The 20,600-nt window shown below is 33.8% G+C and overlaps 2 protein-coding genes across 2 annotated transcripts in view; both read left to right on the top strand.

Annotated features, from left to right (window-relative positions):
* The window catches only part of LOC145690330 (heat shock cognate 71 kDa protein-like), a 219,622-nt gene that overhangs the window by 175,042 nt on the left and 23,980 nt on the right, over nt 1-20,600 (top strand). The gene's annotated exons all lie outside the window — the stretch shown is intronic.
* On the top strand, nt 9,954-17,308 carry LOC145688803 (heat shock cognate 71 kDa protein-like). The gene is given in 3 exon segments (XM_081762978.1): nt 9,954-10,022; nt 14,904-16,049; nt 16,052-17,308. Coding segments are annotated over 3 exon segments (1,362 nt in total). The 3' UTR covers nt 16,199-17,308.

Raw genomic sequence — 20,600 nt, 5'->3', positions numbered from 1 at the left:
GTTTTATCAGCATTCAGTGGCTTACTGTCCAGATTTTTATATTGAATAACGTTATTTGTTTAGTTAAAAATACATTTAAAAAAATAAGGAACAATGATGCTGGAAGTATAGTTAAATCCATTACGGTAAATTGGAATAATATTTCAGAGATTAGCTTTTGTGCATTACAAAGGATATCCAGGAGCGATCACCTTAAAATATACTTTTTGCTGACGACATCGTTCTGGTGAAAGAGACCAAGGAAGCACTGCTAGGGAAATTAGATACTTGGAGAGGAATATTGGAGAGTAAGTAGCTTAGAGTTAGTAAAACCAAGACAGAATATTTACATTGTCCTTTCGGGAAATATGTAATCGACAATACAAGAATACGACTGGAGCAAGGAGTGGTGATGATGAGGGAATGCAAGTACTTAGGATCAATACTGCAGAAGAGAGCGAAGCGGGAGGAGTATTATGTGATCGTAGGGCACCATTACGCCTTAAAGGAAAATATTACAAAACAGTAGTGAGCCATATTATACGGAGCAGAGTATTGGACGACGAAAAAGAAAGAGGAACAGAAGTTGCATGTTGCGGAGATGAAGATGCTACGGTGAATGAGTGGAGTGACGCGGAAGGACAGAATTAAGAATGAAGTGTTTCGAAGAACAGTAAAGGAGAGAAAAACTGCACAGAAGTAGACTAAGATGGTTTGGGCATGTAAATAGAAGACATACGGAATACGTAGCTCACCGAGTGAATACTATAGAACTGATGAGAAACGAGAGCGAGGCTGGTTAAAGAAAAAGTAGGAAGATTGTTTTAAGAACTATATGGTACAGTGTGGTGTCACAGTGAATATAGCACAAAATAGAAACAAGTGAAGAAAAGCCTATCCCAGCTAACTGGAGGAATTTTTTTTCCCTTTAAAAAAAGAAGAAGAAGAAGAAGAGAAGTTTGTGCATTATAGTTTTATGTCCATCTGGGTGTTCTGTCCGAAGGAGATTGAAATCTATTTGCCAGCAAAATTAGATTATCTGCTAGGCCAGTAGATCAGAAGTGAGGTAGCCAGTTTTTCTTCTCTGGAATGTAACCATGGGTCGTATAAATAAAAACGAGCACTTGCTTCTGAGCATTTGCTCATAAGTAAGCTGAATATCAAGCACCTGCTCTTTGTTTTGTTATAAATAAAACTTTCCTCTACTCGTTGAGCAAATGCTCCGTGACAAGTAGCAAGTGCTCAATGAACTTAATGTCTTGTCTGCTTTATACAATAGAGCAGCGTTTCCCAACCTCTTTCAATTTGCGGCACATTACGAGTATTACTTGGATTCTCGCGGCACAATTATAGATATTATTATTTGTAAATATAAAACACAGTGGTATTTTTTTCTGTGATTATTGATCTCTTTCTCACAGAGAAGAAAGCTCGATCACTGGTTTTTCCCCGTGGTAAATCATTATGCATATTTTTCATTCTAATTTAAAAATAGAAAACAAATTTAATGAAAAATTGGACTCAGATTTTTAAAAATACGCTTTCTTTTTTTAAAAACTGTATCCAACCTTTTACTAAGAAGGAAGATCACTAAATAATGAACGAACAAACGAATCTCTTTTACTTTTAAAACACAAATGTAAGTAACTTGTCGAAAGGATTGAATGATATTTTAAATTTTAAAATTACGAAATAGTCTGCAACAATAAAGAAGCAATAATGGTCATAACAATGATAACAAATACTTTTTTCAACATTAGAATTTACAGAACACTAACACGGTATGTAACTTAAAATTGTAGATTCACAGTTGAGGTTCATAGTAATGGGAAATACAAATATACATTTTTCCCTACGTTTTGCAATTTGATTGCTATAAAATTAATTTTGTTTCGATTCCTCGCGGCATACCAATTGGGAAACGCTGCAATAGAGGGAAGAAAAGTTTATTATTATTATTATTTCAAACATTCAAAAATATTTACAAATAAAGCCATTTTTGAGATACAAATTCCAAAATACTTAGCAATGTGTACAAGACATTTATTCATAAAGCTATTTTTTTAAGATTATTAACTACTTGAATGAGAAACAGGTATTACATTTCTAAGTCTCAGGAATACTTTGGAACATTTGTAACTTGCATAACTTGCTTGTTTACACAGTAAGCTGGTTTGCAGAAAGTTGTAGTTTTGTTGTGTTTCAATGAAAATTATTTTTTCAGAAAAAAATATTGACGACATAAGCTTTTAAATACGCTCATAGCTAACTAACGTATCATTGATATGATAACTAATTATTGTTCAGTATGTCCTAACCACTGGCTGAGGGGGACATGTCCCCTCCAATCTTGGAACTGGAGGAAACTGTCCTCCCAATAATCCGGTTTGAAATGTGTTTTTCTTCTGGAGAGGGGGAGGGGAGAAATGTGATGATTGTGTCCGATTGCCACAAAGAAAAATGGGACGAAATTGAAGTTCCACCACAATATACCTTAAATCTGCCTGCCTTCCAATGTTGAAGACAACTCTGCTCCCCTGATCCTCCACAGCATTTTTTTTTTTCAGCTTCATAAATATTTTGAACATCGCTTTAAAAAAAAAAAGAAAAATAAAAAGAAAAGAAAGATTATGGGAACGGTCTTACTCGTCCCCCTCCAATGTTGAAGACAGAATACGCCGCTGGTTTTAACTAGTTTTTACTTCCCTTTATCATATTTGCATTAGCACAAACTATATAACATGGCCTCTTTTGAATGTATCGTATCTGGAAGTATTGTTAATGATCCCAATAAACGCGTGTTGCACGTATATCAAAGTTTATTTAAGTTTGGTAAGGTTACACAACGAGTGCTAATTTAAACACCTAAAGAATAGTCCAAAACTGCAAAGTGTCTTCACAGGAAATTGTTGTTGTTATGCTATAGTGTTCTAATTTCATTATCGTAAAAAGTGATAACTCACAACTTTTATGTTATAATTATTTATTGTTATTTACAAAACGTACGTTTATTTGCGCTAGAATACTTCGTCCATTTTACGAAAAAAACAGTCAAAACACGATAGTTTATGAGCGTTAATGTATGTTTTCCTTACAGGTTTCTTAATAGTGTCACTACGTACCCAAACATTCAAAGTCTTGTATCTCAAAATCATGTCAGTGTGGAATATCATTATTTTCTCCCGAGGTCTTCAATTTTGTTTTCTGCTTAACTGCCTGCGCAACTTCAGAAGACATTTGACACAGAAGGCTGAGTAACGCCAGTATCTTCTGCAACACCCACCTAAAAACCAGGATGATCTACGTCCTTAAAAAAAAAAAAAAAAAAAAAAAAAAAAAAAAAAAAAAAAATCTTTTCATAATTCGTCAGAGCGCCACCTCGTCTTTCAGTTGATTTGGGAAGGAAGTGTTGTGCAAGTCATTTAACATTTTCCTTCTTAAATCTGTACAATTCTTTATAGTTAAGAACATTAGAGTCCCTTCGCAATTTATACTCGTTACGTATTCTTTCGGAGAGGTCCTTCGTGGCTAAGCGGTTACCGTACGTGCCTTTGGCATGGTAGACCCGGGTTCGATTCCCGGCGGGAGCTTTTGTGGTTCGGATTCCACGTTAATCAGTAGGTCCCATCTCATATACCCTCGCTGCTGAAAGAGACGTTGAACTTAAAATCAATTCAACTCAACGTATTCTTTCGGCAATCGCTATCAACTCGGCCATTTCGCTTTTAACAACTTTTGTTGAGTAAGCTGAGCAACGTACAGAGGATCCTCAAAAAATCTTAAGCTCTTGCTCCAAAAACTGAGCATTTGCCCGGTTTTATTTATACCAAATCTAGAGCAGTTGCTCACCAGGCAAGGACAATGAACATTTGCTCACGAGTAACTTGAGTAGAAACTGAGCATTTGTTCCGAATTTGTGAGTTTTAAGCACTTGCTCACTTTTACTTGTACGGCCCCATGTGTATGAAAAAATGTAAATGACTGGAATAAACCAATAGAAATACTCAGCAATGTTGATTTTCTGTACGTAATATAGAAGGAGGAGGAACTCTCATGAAGCATTTTAAGATTTAAGGTTATATGTAGTATTTTAAAATGAACCAACAGCAATATAGGAAGAGAAGGTAGAGTGAAGCATCAACTGGTAGTTTCAGTTCAGCACTTTTTGTAAGATGTACGAAGCTTAGTTTGGGTGAAAATGTGGAGAAAAAACTAATGGTGGGCACAAAAACTGGTTTTTCGGTTTCCGGTTTTAGGAAAACTGAAACTGGTTTCTGAAAATTTCCAAAAACCCTGCTTTCCTCCGAAACCGGTTCGGGTTTTCAGCGAATACGGTTTCGGTTTCCTTCAAAACCGTTTCAGTTTTTGATTGGAACCGGTTTCAGTTTTTAAAACTGGTTCTATTTCTGACCAGACTAGTGTTTCGTTGTTCTCCGAAAACCGATTCCGTTTCGACAGAAATAGTTTTGTGTGTTCGGTGAAAACCGAAACCGGTTCCGGAAAAGAACTGTTTTTTCGAGAAACCGAAACCGGTTTTGGAGAAAACTGAAATGTCGGTTTTTAGAAACCGGTTTCCAGTTTTTATTAAAAACCAGTTTTGCCCATTCCTAAAAAACACATTACACAATGAATATATTTTTATGAATAACTAACTAACTCTATGGCCTATGGAACCCGGAGGTTCAATGCCGCGTTCACAAAAGCTGTCCATTGACTTCTATCCTTAGCTAACTGGACATTCTGCAAGATCCATCTTAATATTGTCTTCCCATCTGCGCCTAGGTCTTCCTAATGATCGTTTACCGATTGGTCTTCCAGCCAAGACTTTGAAAGCGTTTCTACTTTCTTCCATCCTAGCTACATGGCCTGCCCACCTAAGCCTTCTAGACTTGATAACCCTAACAATGTTTGGTAAATCGTATAAATTATGTAGTTCCTCATTATGAAGTTTCCGTCATTCCCCATTCCCGTTCCTCTTGGGTCCGAATATTCGCCTCAGGATATTGTTCTCAAATACTTTTAGTCTGTTCTTCCCTCAGAGTAAGCGACCATGTTTCGAAACCATACAGAACAACAGGCATGATTATCATTTTATATATTTTAAGCTCCAAATTCCTCGACAGAATTCGCGACAACAAGAGATTTTGAACCGAATAGTAACACGAATACCCTGCTTTTAGTCGACATTTAATTTCTTCGTGAATATGATTTTCCTCTGTTAATACTGATCCTAGATATTTGAAACTATCCACTTTATCAAAAGTATTATTTAATATTTTAACGCATCCATAATTTGCTGTATTACGATCCCGACGCACTTCCATGTATTTAGTTTTCTCTGCATTTACTTCTAAACCCATGTCCCCACAAGCGCTTAATAAGATCTCTGCATTTCTTTCTATTGTTCTCCTATCATCCCCTATTAAATTCACATCATCAGCATACACCATAACCTGGTGAATACCGTTCAACTGTAGGCCCTGGTTGCTATCTTTGATTTTCCTTATAGCGTATTCCAGAACAAAGTTAAATAATAATGGCGACAGCGCATCTCCTTGTTTCAGGCCATTTTCGACGTGAAAGCTCGTGGACAAAAATTTTCTACCCGGACTTTAGTTTGGAATTCATTTAAACATATCTTAATTAATCTAATTAGCTTTCTCGATATTCCAAGTTCTGTAAGAACGTTGTACAATGTTTCTCTCCTAACCAAGTCAATGAACGCCTTTCTAAAATCAATGAATAGTTGATGTACCGGGCTACTATATTCCCACTTCTTTTCGAGTATTAGGCGAATGGTACATATTTGGTCGATAGTTGATCGATTTCGTCTAAATCCACACTGACAATCTCCAATAATTTCATCTGTGTATGGGGTCAATCTTGCTAATAGAATGTTTGAAAGGATTTTATAGGATGTTGACAGAGGAGAGATGCCTTGATAATCATTACAGTCAGTTTTGTCGCCTTTCTTGTGGATTGGAACAATGATTGATTCTTTCCACTCTTCTGGCAATTATTCCTTGTTGTAGATAAGGAGAATGAGTTTGTGTATCTTGTTCCACAATTTTTCGCCTCCAGCTACAATTAACTCAACCGGAATTTCGTTTACACCCGAAGACTTGTGTTTCTTGCTTTTAATCGACATTTAATTTCTTCGTAAATATGATTTTCGTCTGTTAATATTGATCCAAGATATTTGAAACTACCCACTTCATCAAATGTAATATTTAATATTTCAACGCATCCATAATATGCCGTATTACTGTCCCGACGCACTTCAATGTATTTAGTTTTCTCTGCATTTACTTCGAAACCCAAATCAATGCAAACGTTTAATAGGAACTCTGCATTTATTTCTGTTGTTCTCCTATTTTTATTAATATATGTTGTTAAATGAAAGTACTAATTTTATCATTCTACAAACTATCTAAGCTGGTAGCTGGTTTTGGATTTATTGATATATAGAGTTTTTATTATTATTATTATTATTATTATTATTATTATTATTATTATTATTATTATTATTATTATTATTATTATTATTATTATTAAGTACTGAATTTGTAATTGCATCAAAAAAACTGGGAACTGGAGTCCATGAAGTAAACCTTCATTTTTATTACGAAAGCACAATACCTTAATTTATAGAAATATTCATTTCCGAACTTATATTATACCTAATAATACTCAGGTCCAGTTTTAGTTTTTTAAATGTTTAAGACTGAACACATTTTTATTTCGTCATTCAAATTAAAAACAAGCGAGTAGAAGAATAGGAATATTTTCTGAGCTAAAATTTTAAAACATCCTGATGCCTTATTTATGAACCCTTTACTGGAGCTTGAAACAACTATGCAAAGATAGAAGAGCAGAAAAGGAAATTCTGACAGTCTCGTGTTTTTGCTAATGATCTAGTTTCCGAAAAGTAAGCTGAAATCTTTCAAATATCGAAGCTCATATGGCCTCTTTGTGTTTAATTCTGCAGTTAATTCCGGTAAAATGATAATCCATGACTATGGTCACCACTTTTAAAAGCATACACATATGTACATTCGATGATGTGTGATATCACACATCATTATCCACAAACTTTCCTAATAGATCTGTGGAAGCATAGTCATTTTGTAACCAGTCTGGTCTTGTCCATTCTCGCTTGATTTGTATGGCACATCACAAAGACTCCATTTACATGTATTTGACAATTTCGCCTTCTTAGATGTTTTTAGACCATCAGGTCTTGGAACAGTATCCGAAGTTATTGATTCATCCTCCTCTTGTCCAACATCGGAAGTTATTGTTTTCGCGATAATTTCAGCACCTGCTCTCAGCTGATTAACGCATAGATGTGTTATGACAAGAGTACTTTTTGGCAGCACTATCCTTGTCATTGGCCGGTGCATTTCCTGGAGGTTGGATAAGCACCCCAGCATCAAGGACATCATATATTTCAAGGATAGTTGAAATTTCAGCTATGTTCAACATGAAAAAAAGAGATATTTAGATATACTTTTTTCGAATATTTTATCAACATTTATCAACACACTAATTGACAAAAATGTCGGTCCGCCAGGTGATAGTTGTAGAGTAGTAAACTTTAATATGAGGAGTCTAAATTAAATGTAGAGTCTATGTATTTTGTATGCGAAAGAATAGAAGAAGATTTGAAAGTCGATTGATGATAACTACTATTTACTGAAAATTACTTATTCTCATATTTTATGAATTATAATGTTGAGTATGTTTATTTTAAATAGAAGCTATACAATACACCAATTACTGCTCCAAACTTTCTAAAATAAATAAATATCTCGAATGAAATTTTATTTAGTCATTTGTGTACCCTGCTAACAAATGTGAGCTCAATGAAAAATAAGCTAGTACTACAAAATTACTGTCAATATGAAATACTTTCTGTTTATGTAAAATAAAAAAAAATGAAGATTCATTCTATTACATTTAAAAAGTTGTGTGAAACAAATAAGAAAAGAAATTCTACGTAATAATATATTAGCTTACCTTTTGTAACTGTCCATTCTTCCTTACTCTTTGACTTCGACATGTGCTAACAAGTAAACAAATGAAACTCAGGCCGCGTGAGCAACACAATGTGATCATCTCCTAGCTGTAAAAGCCACTTAACCATCTGTTTCGTTGGTCTTCCCCTAAATTTGAAATAGTAAAAAGGATTCAACATAAATGGAGAACGATATAAAACTATGATAACTACGTCATTAACCCTTCAGTGTGTTATTTTTAAGATAAAGAGTAAACTCAGAGTGAGCAGGAATAGTTTATTCTACAGTGGAAACTTTTATCGGTAATGTGATTTAAGCAACGTAAATTTACTCAAAGTAATAGTTAAGAAAACGACAAGCTGATCACTGAAACGTCTAAGGTGAAGATTAAACATACGGGTGCTTAAGCGAGTACGAAAATTATGATATGCACACCATCAATTTGAATTGTGAATGCATTTTATTTAGATATGTAATTGTATTGACATATAAACTTTGGGGGAAATTGTTCTTCCCAAAGTAGAACTCCCATATGTAAGATATTCAGTAAACTATTGTAGAACTTAATACCTTTCATTTGTCAATTTTTTTTTTTCTTCCTTTCATCACACATAATTTAACATTTTTTTTTAGGTCCAACTACCTAGAATATATCTGGCCTTCATGTCAACTCTGGTCCAAATGGGTTTAACCATTCCCTAAGAAGTATGATCCTCCTAACTCTATGCTTTGGGTTACATGCATTGAACGTGTGATATCGAGTTTGATCCTAATGGGTGTGGGTCGTATTCTGTGTTAAGCTATGAATTCATGCCTCATACAGCCAGGGTACAGAAAAAAGACAACTTCCAATCAACCAATTATTCCTGAAAATGTCTGTTAACACGGTTTCAATTTTTAGAATTTGACTAAATTTGACTTGTATTGATTAATTCCGATAAAGAGTTTCCCTTCTTAAACCTTGGCCAAATTAGTCTAGCCTTGGGGCATTTCAATCAACTTCCGTAAAGTATGTACAGTACCTAGGCCTCCGATATCCTCCGATGTTAATTTGTCACGACGATAGTTTCGGTTTTTCTTAACTAATCATTGTCTCCGAACTTTACAAGACCCCTACGACGATTAAACATTATCGTATGTATTTTGAGATAATTTTAAAGACATTTCTGCGTTTTGAAGTCTGTCTTCGACTAAATCTGGTTGTTGGTCTCGAATAATCCCTGCTAAAATCAGTTGGCTACAGCAATAGAACGTGGAGACCTTTAAGGTCCAAAATCTTAAGATTAGTCCGGTTTAGCCTTGACTTAGTTTGGCATTAAACCTGTATTGATGTCAGCGAAGCTTTTCCACCCTTCTAAAACATGCTGTTAGTTATCTTTGTGGCTATTTGTGTCCAAATTAATCGAACCATTCCTGATGAGTTCAATTTAGTCTCGCTCGTTCTGGTGATAGCGAAATGAATTGTCTTGTAAGCAAGATGGAAATTGCCAGGATTGTAAGGTAACTTGTTGTTGCATGAGTTTGGAGCAGTGTACATTTATGTGTAAGTATAGCTTTTATTAACTTGTTTCCTTACTGTGTCAGCATAGCTTCTACTAACTAGTCTATTACATAAACGTTGTGGCAACTCATATGCATTATTTTTGCATAAAATATATAAGTTAATAAAACCTGTGTACGTATGCTAAATTCATGTTACTCTGATTAGCATTGCATGTGAAATATGCTGTCAAATGTTTCAAAACCTGTGTAACGTTTAACCAATTGTTGTACCAATGAGTAGTGAGTGAGACATTATGTATTCGTAGCTCCCCATTATATATATATATATATATATATATATATATATATATATATATATATATATATATATATATATATATAATTTTTATACATATTCTCTTCTGTTTGTGAAGCTTGACTACAAAAATCTCAACTGATTCATATATGTTAACAATGTCGGACTATAATACTAATATGTTTATCCAAGTTTTATCATTCAAACCAATTGTATCACTTTCGAGAGTGAGTATAATAAAGCGCATATTGGAGATCGAAAGACGTATTAACGTAATATAAGACTTAAAACTTGATTATCACAGGGCTCCCAGCTGTCCTATTTTTCTTTTTTTTTTTTCCCTATATTTTGAAACTTTCTGTATATTTGGCCTATATATGCCCTATATTTTAGCCTTGTCCTATATTTCCTATATTTTTCAGAGATTGAATTATTAAAAATACAAGTCAAGTGCATTTCCAGTGATGATTTAAATTGCTACATATTAGTAATATGCTAAATGTGTCTTAGCATTTTATTTTATTTATTTTATTCTTTTTTTGTTTCCTGTGTGCTTTATTCTTCCCCAATGAAGCTTAGCTGAGGAACATTCCCATGCTCAAGTTTCTTATAACGCAAGTTGTGTTAGCATTTTCTTTTAGCAGTGTATGTGCAGCAGTATTGGCTAGGCATTAAGGTGTATTTGTATTCACCAGCCTGCCAATATTGCTGTACATAATATGTAGGGTTCTCACGCGTCCTGAAAAACCTGGAAATAAAAGTGTCGTAGAAACGCCCTGGAAAAGTCATAGAAAGCAGAAAAATTGTGAAAATCCTGGTTGCTTTAGAATTGTCTCTCTGTGGTTAGCACTGACAGAATATTTCTTTCATTTCCTTCCCACGCAAAATCAAATTTCATTACAGTCAGAATGCTACAAGAGAATCCGTCAGAACTTGAGATTTCCTGTTAGATTTGCATACTTACATTTTCTTATAAGTGTAGACACTTTGTTTGATAAATTCCTTGTGATTATGCAAAAACAGAAATCACTTATCTACATTTTGCATGGTGAATTCAAAGAATAATGACAAGAGTTGTAGTATTTGATCTGTACAATGAAAAAACTTCTGATCTTGTAAATATAAAAGTGAAAGAAGAAAAAATCTACTGCCAGATAACAAAATTGATGTCGGTGATGAAGGCGCACGGTTGGCATCGAAAGAAGTCGATAAGGTGCAACAACAGTTATTCACATTAAATGCAAAGAAATTCTTCATAAAAGTAACAAGTTACCTTCAACAAAGGCTGCCTAAACAACTGGATTTTGAAACATAGCCAGATTTTGCACCCTGCTGTTAGACATGAAAAGGAAGAGCAAGATAAGATATTGTCATCTTACAAACGATTAGCGTCTTGTGTGATTTAGGTGTTGACCAGTCAGAAAATTGACAAAGTCGTAGACGAGTAGCGAATTTATATCAGTGATCAGAGCATACACGATGACGTTTTTGTTGGTTGTAGTATTGACTGTATTGGAACAAATTAATGCTCCTCGAAAATAACACAAGGAAACCAAGGTGTCCAACAATTACTAAAATTGTGAAAGCAGTGGTAACACTTTCACACGGGTAGGCATCTGTTGAATGTGATTTCTCGACAAATAAGAACACGATGCCATCCAAGAGACAAGGACTGAATAAAGAAATCATCAATGGGCTATGAATGATTAAAAACAGTGGGTAAAAATGTAAATGAAGTTAATACCACTAAAGAAATATTAATGTACTACAAAGAAGCGCATAAGAAATATCGTGAAGATATGGACAGAGATTAGATCAGCAAGAAAGTGAGCATAAGATCACAGCAGAAAAGACAAAAGTAAGTAAGTAAGTAAAAAAAAAAAAAAAAAAAAAAGAGGACTGGAGGAAACACGTGTGTTGAGGTTCATGAAGTTGAAAAATTAATTTCAGAAAGGAAACATTCAGCTTCAGAAAACAATAACGCATCGGCTTATGGGTGACGTGTCAGCTGCACAAGCCCTGATTGAAACTGGAACCAAAAGGCTTAAAAATGCGACAACAATGGTGTCGCAAAAGTAACACGTGTACTAATTCATTATTGTACCTTTAAAATGTAAAAGTAGAAATGTATAATAGTGGTGGATCGAGGGAAAGGCATGGGCAACTCGGACCACAAGAATTTTTCTCTTAGTCAGTAAATCAAGTCGTTTATTTCAATCGGTTTCTTTCTTTTTTTTTTTTTTCCCAAAACAATACAGTAGGTCTGGTAAGTTTAAAAAGTTATATATACTCTTCTTCTGTATTAAACTAAATCTTGTTTCCAGTTGCCTATTGAGGTAAAGGGAGGCTTCATTGTATAAACCAAACTGTCCTATTTTATAAACCAAACTGTCCTATATTTTTTCAATATCCTGCTGGGAGACCTGCTATCATTATCAGAGAATTAGACAGTGCTCGAAGTTAATAAATTTAGGAAAGGACATGCTTCAATCCAAGAAAGGAAGAAATTTATCCCACGGACCTTCAAATTATTAATACAATATGTTCATTTGAAAATATATAAGTAAGAAATGAAAATATGTCGGCAGCCAATAGTGACCGGATCGTCCAGTTTCGTTTTCCTGAAAAAGAAATAATCGAGTTTTATTACCAGCAGATGCATAGACTATATGTATAAGAAGTTTCAGATAGATTGGCAGGGAGAAACTAGATCACGTGACTAGAGGGGAAATGGACGGGGTAGTCTTCTTTTCACAGCTATATGTAATTAATGGTATCTTCTAAATGTCTGATGTATGTTTTGTTGCGAAAAGCTACCCCAAAACGATACATTATATGATCCTCTTCGATTTGTAATTTTATAACTGAATTCAAAATGGTCGTCAGGATTGTGCAATATACTACAAGGAGTAATGCTACGTCCACTATATCTATCCCAGATCTGGTACCATTCTCTTCAGCCGTTCTAAATTACAAGAGTATGTTCCTTAGTTAGGTCGCTTGAGGCACCATTTAATATTATTAATCGAGCTAAAGTTTTCTCATGGTTTACTTTGGTCGGGATACATCTAAAGAAAATCGAAAATCTAGAGTTAAGTCTATCTATCTATATTTCTCTCTCTCGCTTTCTCTCTGTATATATATATATGTAATATGCTACCATTTATCTTGATATGACCTTGTAACGTTTTAACGTAAATGGACAAAAACGTTGAAATTTTGTCGTACTATGCAAATATCGGCAGGGCACTGGCGCAAATCCCGGGGTGATGAGGGGACATGTGCCCCCTAATCTTGGAACCGCGCTACTGACCCTCCCAATAATCAGATTTGAAATTTGTTTTGGGGGGAGAAATGTAATGATTAGTGTCCGATTGCCACAAAGGAAAGTGAAATGAAATTGATGCCCCCCACCCCACCCAGAATAAGCCTCAAATCTGCCCGTCTCCCAATGTTGAAGAAAACTCTGATCCTCCACAGCATTTGTTTTTCCTCTTCATAAATATTTTGAACATCGCTTTAAGAAATATGGGAACGGTCTTACCCGTGCCTCCCAAGACAGATTTGCGCCGCTGGGCAGAGGGACATGGTTTTGGATACCGCAAGGATAACCTAACATAAAGTTATATTTTTAAAAAATACAGCATATTTCAACTCTACATGTTAAACGAAAATGTACAATATTTCAGCGTTGCAAACTAAGAACGCCACAATATCACAAACATCCGAATTTTAGTAGCCTCTATAGCAGTAATAACGCAAGTGAGACACACAGTGCAAGTATTTTGTGTGTAATATTATGATAATGATATAACGGATTTCTAATGAATACAACCAAGTTGCAAGAGATTGAAATTAGATTTTTTTAAAGCCTTTATTTCAAAAAACAGCTAGTTAAGTACCTCATCTAATTGCATAGATGGTTTTCAATAGATGTGAAAGTCACAGTACCGTTTACAGCAATTTGATATCACAAACCATTCTCTAGGTATGGTAAAAACTTAGTTTGTAATAGTGTTTAAAATTATGTAATTCTGAGAAATTACTGTAATTACACCTACCAAAAAGTATTGTCAGAATGTTACAGAAGCGAAGTAAATAAAAAAAATCCCATAAACATGCCACTTTAAGTAATATTTTAAATGTTAGTATTTTTTCATATCTACCGAACGATTTGAGGCATCAAATTGTTCTAAACGGCATTATGATCTTTATGTGTATTGCAGATCATGTACGTAATTCGTGAAACTTCTCTAGAAACTTTTTTGAAATAATGTCCTTTGAAAAAAAGTCAAACTTTCACTTGTTCACTTTTGTTTGTTTTCACTTGTTCGAATTACGTCATATGATGGTGTATTTGACATTAATGTACTTCGGATGTGCATTTCCTCGCCCCTCTCACTTACGTTGTTACTGTCGTAAAACTCTCCAAAATACACATGTTTTTCTATGTTTGTGCACTGTAGTGTCTTTCAGTTTATAACACTGCAGGGCAAGTGTAATATTGTAAGTTTTCGTTTTATATGTAGATCTGAAAAATGTAATAACTTGGCGTAGAAAATACAACTTTATGTTGGGTTGGGAAACACTGTTAATCTTATAGGCTATCAGATTGTATACCAAACAATGTTTCCCTGCCAATATTTACATGGGAGAAAATTTCAGCATGTTTTATCCATTAGTTTAAAAGTTACACGGGTGTATTAAGATAAAGGATGCCCTGTATATTTAAAGTATCTTTTACTTGTTGTGAAATTCTATGTTTACAATTTAGAATTATGAAGTTTATTAGCATACATTTCATTGAACAGTTTATTAGACAACACCAAATATTGAACAAGCAGGTACAATGTGCAGGGATAATTGCAAATTCAAGAACCAAGTTAATTTAAAAGAAATGGTCAGTGTAATAAAACCATTACTAAAAAAATTCATGAAAAATCAATATCTTGAAGTATTTTGAACTGCTGACTACAGAAGGATAGAAAATATATAAATAGTAATAATCAATCTTGTTCTAAATAAAAATACAGCACATTCTTTGTTAAAATAGTTTGTTTATCTAGAATAAACAAGCAAATCTTACATTTTTCGTCGTCTCGTTTCAGTTTGCAGCAGAGAAAATTGTATTGGTTTTTGATTTTGGAGGAGGAACATTAGATGTATCCATTCTTTCAATTCAGAGAGGATCGTTTCAAGTAAAAGCAACAACAGGAAATACTCATCTTGGTGGAGAAGATGTAGATACTAGATTGGTCAACTATTTTGTAGGCGAATTTAAAAGAAAGTACAAGAAAGATTTAAGTGGAAATCAGCGTGCGTTGCGTCGTCTTCGTTCAGCGTGTGAAAGAGCTAAACGGCACCTTTCATCTTTTAAACAAGCCACTATTGAAGTGGATTCCTTGTTCGAAGGTATAGACTTTCACTCTTCGATCACGCGTGCTCGTTTTGAAGATCTTAATATTGATCTTTTCAATGACACTTTGGAGCCTTTACGAAAAGCTCTATCTGACTCTGGGTTGAGTATAACACAAATTGACGATGTTGTTCTTGTTGGTGGGTCTACTCGAATCCCAAAGATCCAGCAATTAGTTGCAGAGTTTTTTAATCGACAAGCATTAAATCAGTCCATTAATCCTGACGAAGCTGTTGCTTATGGAGCAGCTATTCAAGCAGCAGTTTTAACAGGTGTTAAATCCAATGAAATCAAAGATTTGGTGCTTCTTGATGTTACCCCACTTTCATTGGGTATTAATGTAAGAGGAGGAATTACGAGAACAGTTGTTAAGCGCAATACACCAATACCTACGAGAAAAACTGGCGACTTCACAACAGTAAAGGATTTCCAAACTACGATTAATTTCAAAGTCTATGAAGGTGAACGTGAATTTTCAAAGGATAATTATTTGCTTGGTTCCTTTGTGCTTAACGGTATTCCTGCAGCTCGAGCAGGTGTACCTCAAGTAGATGTGACTTTTGATATTGATTTGAATAATATTTTGAAAGTAACTGCTATTGAAAGGTCAAGAAGATCATGCAACAGTATTACCATCAACCACGATAAGAATCGTCTGAGTGATAACGAAGTAGATCAATTAATCCTTGAAGCAGAAGAAATGAGAGCATACGATATGAGAGAAAAGAGAAGAGTCATGTCAAAGAACAGCTTGGAGTCATATTGCTTAAAGATGATTGGGGACGTTAAAACTACATCAGGTTACTGTATTTCACAAACTAGCAGAAGAATTCTAGATATATATGCAATGATGCCCTCTTGTGGCTTGAATTGAACGAGACTGCCAAAAGCGAAGATATCATTAACAAGCAAATGGAGGTTGAGGAAATATGCAATTCTATACTGTCAAATGATCGTAAATCAAGATATTTGGGAAAGCTATATTAATTCAACAGTAATATACTCTATATTGTCATATATTATTTTTAATGTAACTTTGATCTCGTTTCTATATATAATGTTAACCTTCAAAATATAAGCAATTATATCGCATCAAATCATTAATATAGACATAATTCAGAATTTCCTCGAAGAAAGCATAATGTTAATAAAAGTATTAAGTGTTTTTTTTAATGTATTCATTTTAATATAGTATTTACTATTTTGTCATCTGTAGTTGATATTTGATGTAACCTGATATTGTTTTGCAAGTGAAAGTCTAAACATTCCAAGTGTTCTCTGCTTTCGTAGTAATATATTCCTTGTATATTAACTTAACAAATGGTAGTCCACAGCTTACTTTTAATTTGTCGAGCACGACTCGTCAGTAAAATTGTATGCACAACTTATCTTCTCAAAACTGTTTTTAGTAAATTCATATAATTTCAATAGATGTCATTTGCCATTATGATTGTATATACCAACTAGCATTGGTAATGCTTGGTGCTGTTTCTGACCTCATATTGAGTCTTCATACTGAGTTTTTAAGTCTGAAGCCTGCTTTTCATGAAATACAGCCTCGTTTCTTCGCAACATAGAGAAACATTAGTTATAACAAAACTAAATACATTACGAAATTATAACTAGGGTTTCAGTGGGAAAGTAGTAGAAGTTACGAAATAGTTGTTTTGAAATAACTGCTATTAAAGTCAAAGTGAAAAATAATTACTATACTAAATTATGACATCATTTTGGAATAATAACGGAACCAGAAACCTTTTTAGCCTTTCTCTCTTTAAATAAATACTGGTACTGATATCAACTATAATTTCTGATACATAGCTCGTATTTGACGGAAAAAAGTACTCGTACTACTTTTCCATTAAGTCCTTTAAGTGTTGCTAATTACTGTAAACAATTGCAGTTTTACAGTCACTGGATTTGTACATAAAAGTGCTAGACGAAAGTATTTCATTAAAAATAAAAACTTGTGGATTACGGGTCTCCAACAAAAAGTTTTTCTCCTACGATTTTATCGCATATGTAAATGTAACTTCCTGAATAGTGGCTTTTTTTTTTGAAAAACTTGAAAACACATAAGTTTGTATGTATAAATATTGGCAGCTTCTGGAGACAAATTAGTAGCTTGTAACCCATAATACCGCAAAGTATATTAGTTACATAAAACCGCAAGGTGTGTCGGTGGACACACAGCGAATTTTGTCCTTATTTCGTTTGTAAAACATTAATGTTTTATTTATTTTTTCATTAAAATTACGTACAAATACATGTTATATATATATATATATATATATATATATATATATATATATATATATATATATATATATATATAAACAATGTTTTAAATCTTAAACCTGTACGAAATGAGGACATCTTATGGTTAACTACAAGACATTCTCTTTCTTATTATCTGTGGCAAAACTTGTGTGAAGATGTGCATTAGTGTGAGTAGATCTTCCGGTGCAAAGTCATACCCTAATATGGTGATTGTATGCGTCAAGAAGCCGTGAGTGAACTTGCGGAAGACTAGAATGCTTTTGTGAAAAGGTAGTCCTTGCGAATCTTCAATCATCGTGTTGTAATTATAAAAATATTAAAATTAACAATTCATTTCTTCGATACTGATTCATCAAGTTTTAGGCAAAAGATATAATTAGTGAATTAGTTATATCACGTGTACATGATGTATGATTTAGCGGTTTAGGAGTGGCGAAAGAATACATTTTGGCAAGATAGGCACTCACTCTGACTGATAGTGCGAAAATGAAAGGAAGGAACTGAACATCCTAGTGGAAAAATAGCATAAACATGAACAATTCGTAAAAGAAAGCAATATCTAGAAATCATTCATAAAGTTTAGCAAAAGTGCACGGTATAAAAATATGAAGCATATTCGATTTTCGATTCGTATTAGTGATCGTATCCGCGCGTTCGCGATCCCATCGGTTTCGTGATTAAACGTGAATAAACTACTTTTAACAAAATAGAGGTTAAAAGTGATGAGTTACATTAATATATATATTTAGTAATATTTAGTAATATGTAATTCATGTAAGTATCAGTGTACAATATAAGGGCAGTGGAAAGAAATGTCATGAAGACAGCCCTAGAAATATATATGTTAACGAAATCAGAGTTCATTAATGAAAAGTGTTCTTCTCTCATTGCATGATTAGTTGTAAGTTGCATGCATACTGTTTTTGTGATGTTTGTGCTTTTATGTGAATAACCGAACGAAATCATAACGATATTTCGTACAGTTATTCACATGCTGATTCATAGCATGTTCGCGCAATTGAAGGATCTGATCACCGAATGATTCCTGGTCTTGGTTCGCATCCCAATGTGGTAATATAGAATAAAATTCCGAACAGTTTATGAGACGAAACTGGAATTGAACGCGGATAATAGGATTTACGTTCACTAGGAACGGGAACTGGATTACTGATTCCGAACCAGCAGTTCGATAGACATATTCGAAATACTAACCACTACTATAAAAGTATTGCCCGAGCAAGAGACAGAACCCAGTACCATTACAAAAAGGGCTTTCCCTCATAGGAACACAGAAGAGTAATACCTTTACCCTTACAATATTCAGTGTTTTCATCAACTTGTACTGGCTAAGATACACGACTCATTTGAGAAACTAAACTAAAATGTTTTTCTCGTAGATATATTTTGGTATATCATTTACATTACATGCAATATGTTGTACATTTTCCTTTAACAGTTTCACACGGATCATTTCAGACTCTTCGTTATAACACGTGAGTGCTCAGAGCAAGCATTCCTTTTGCAAATATCACATACTTGTTACCGGTACTGTATTCTCTCCTTTTTCTGGTTACATTTGGGTAGATTTCTTTGTATCAACACATATGGATGATATGCCTGACAATATCACTTACGATATTTTCTCCAACGAGTAAGTGGAACGCATCTTCAAATTCTTTTGTTTCACAGTTAGGAGGAAGAACTACTTTATTTCTACTGCTTCTAACAATATTTCGCGCTTTTATTTTAGTAGCAACTGGAACATCCTTCTTCCAGTGGGTATTATTTTTACTTAATATTCATTTGCGCTTGAACAAGAAGGCACTTGAATATCATTATCACTGTCCGAAGCACTTTCTTCATCTTCGTACTCAGTACTCATGTGATTCGCCTCACTCGAGTTATTCTCAACTTCTTCATCACAGGCCAGTTCTTCATCTGACTTTATACTATAATATGAACAAGATTCATCATTAGCAAGTATTTGTTCGATTTCTGCATCATTCAGTTTTAGTTTTGCCATATTTATGTATGAAGTATAGGCATAAACTCGATGGAAAGTGTTTTATTTCGTAAATAATCTGGAACAACTTCTCCCAACACAATAAGCAGGGGAAACAACTGAATATATATAAGCTGATAAGAATATTGCCAGATAACTGTTAAGAAATCAACTACATTCAGCATATATTTTACTAAATGATCAATATAAATATCGGATAAAGAAACAAAGAATGAATTAATGCAAGAAAGAACGAGGAAATGATTAAAGAATCAATGATTAGTAAGTACAAAAATTTGAAAATGCCTATTTCAATATATTTTAAATATATGTCCATTGGACACACGTTGTAACATTAGCACACTAAAAGTTTTTATTTCTGCCGTATGCAGCAGAAAGCAGCACAAAGCTATCTTGGTAGTATAATCATTGAATAGTTAGAAGCATACCTAGAAGAAAAAGAAAAGTTTGAAAATAATAAAGATACTCCCAAAAAATAACACTGTGTATCCGAGAACACACCTTGCGGTATTAAGGGTTAAGGCACCTAGATTCAAAAATGTACAAATAACGATGAATGTAATGTTTGAATAATACTACTTTAAGATCAAGTGTTGTTTACTATGTAAATATATGGTTACACCTCAATAAGAAGTATGAATAATTTTTTTTAAAATATATAGTTCTATCATTTTTATTGAGCAACCTCACGAAGAATTATTTTTTCTATGAGTATAACAGAAAATTCTCTAGACCGTTAATGAAACATTGCCGATCTTAAATAACTATCTAAAATTATCTTTATGTCTTTCGAGGCATTTGATACAAACAATACATGTATCCATGTGGTATGACCGAGATAAAACAAGATTAATCCTCATCCAATTAATTATTATTTTTTTCTCGAGATATAAAAAAGAGTATGTTACTAAGTGTTTCCCTCTATTAAAACACCACCTACGGTTTTAGTATGGAATTTCTATACCTATGTAGTGATGTGGAAGTCAATTGTTGTTTTACAATGTCAAATGAAAGACACATGCGTTTATAAAATGTTTTAATCAAAATTAGTCGATATGTAGAAAAGTTTTTCATTGACCGAAGTGT

This window comes from Thermobia domestica, chromosome 7 (assembly GCF_964235325.1).
Source record: "Thermobia domestica chromosome 7, izTheDome1.hap1.1, whole genome shotgun sequence".
Classification (NCBI taxonomy): Eukaryota; Metazoa; Arthropoda; class Insecta; order Zygentoma; family Lepismatidae; genus Thermobia; species Thermobia domestica.
This window is presented reverse-complemented; position numbering and strand designations above follow the sequence as displayed.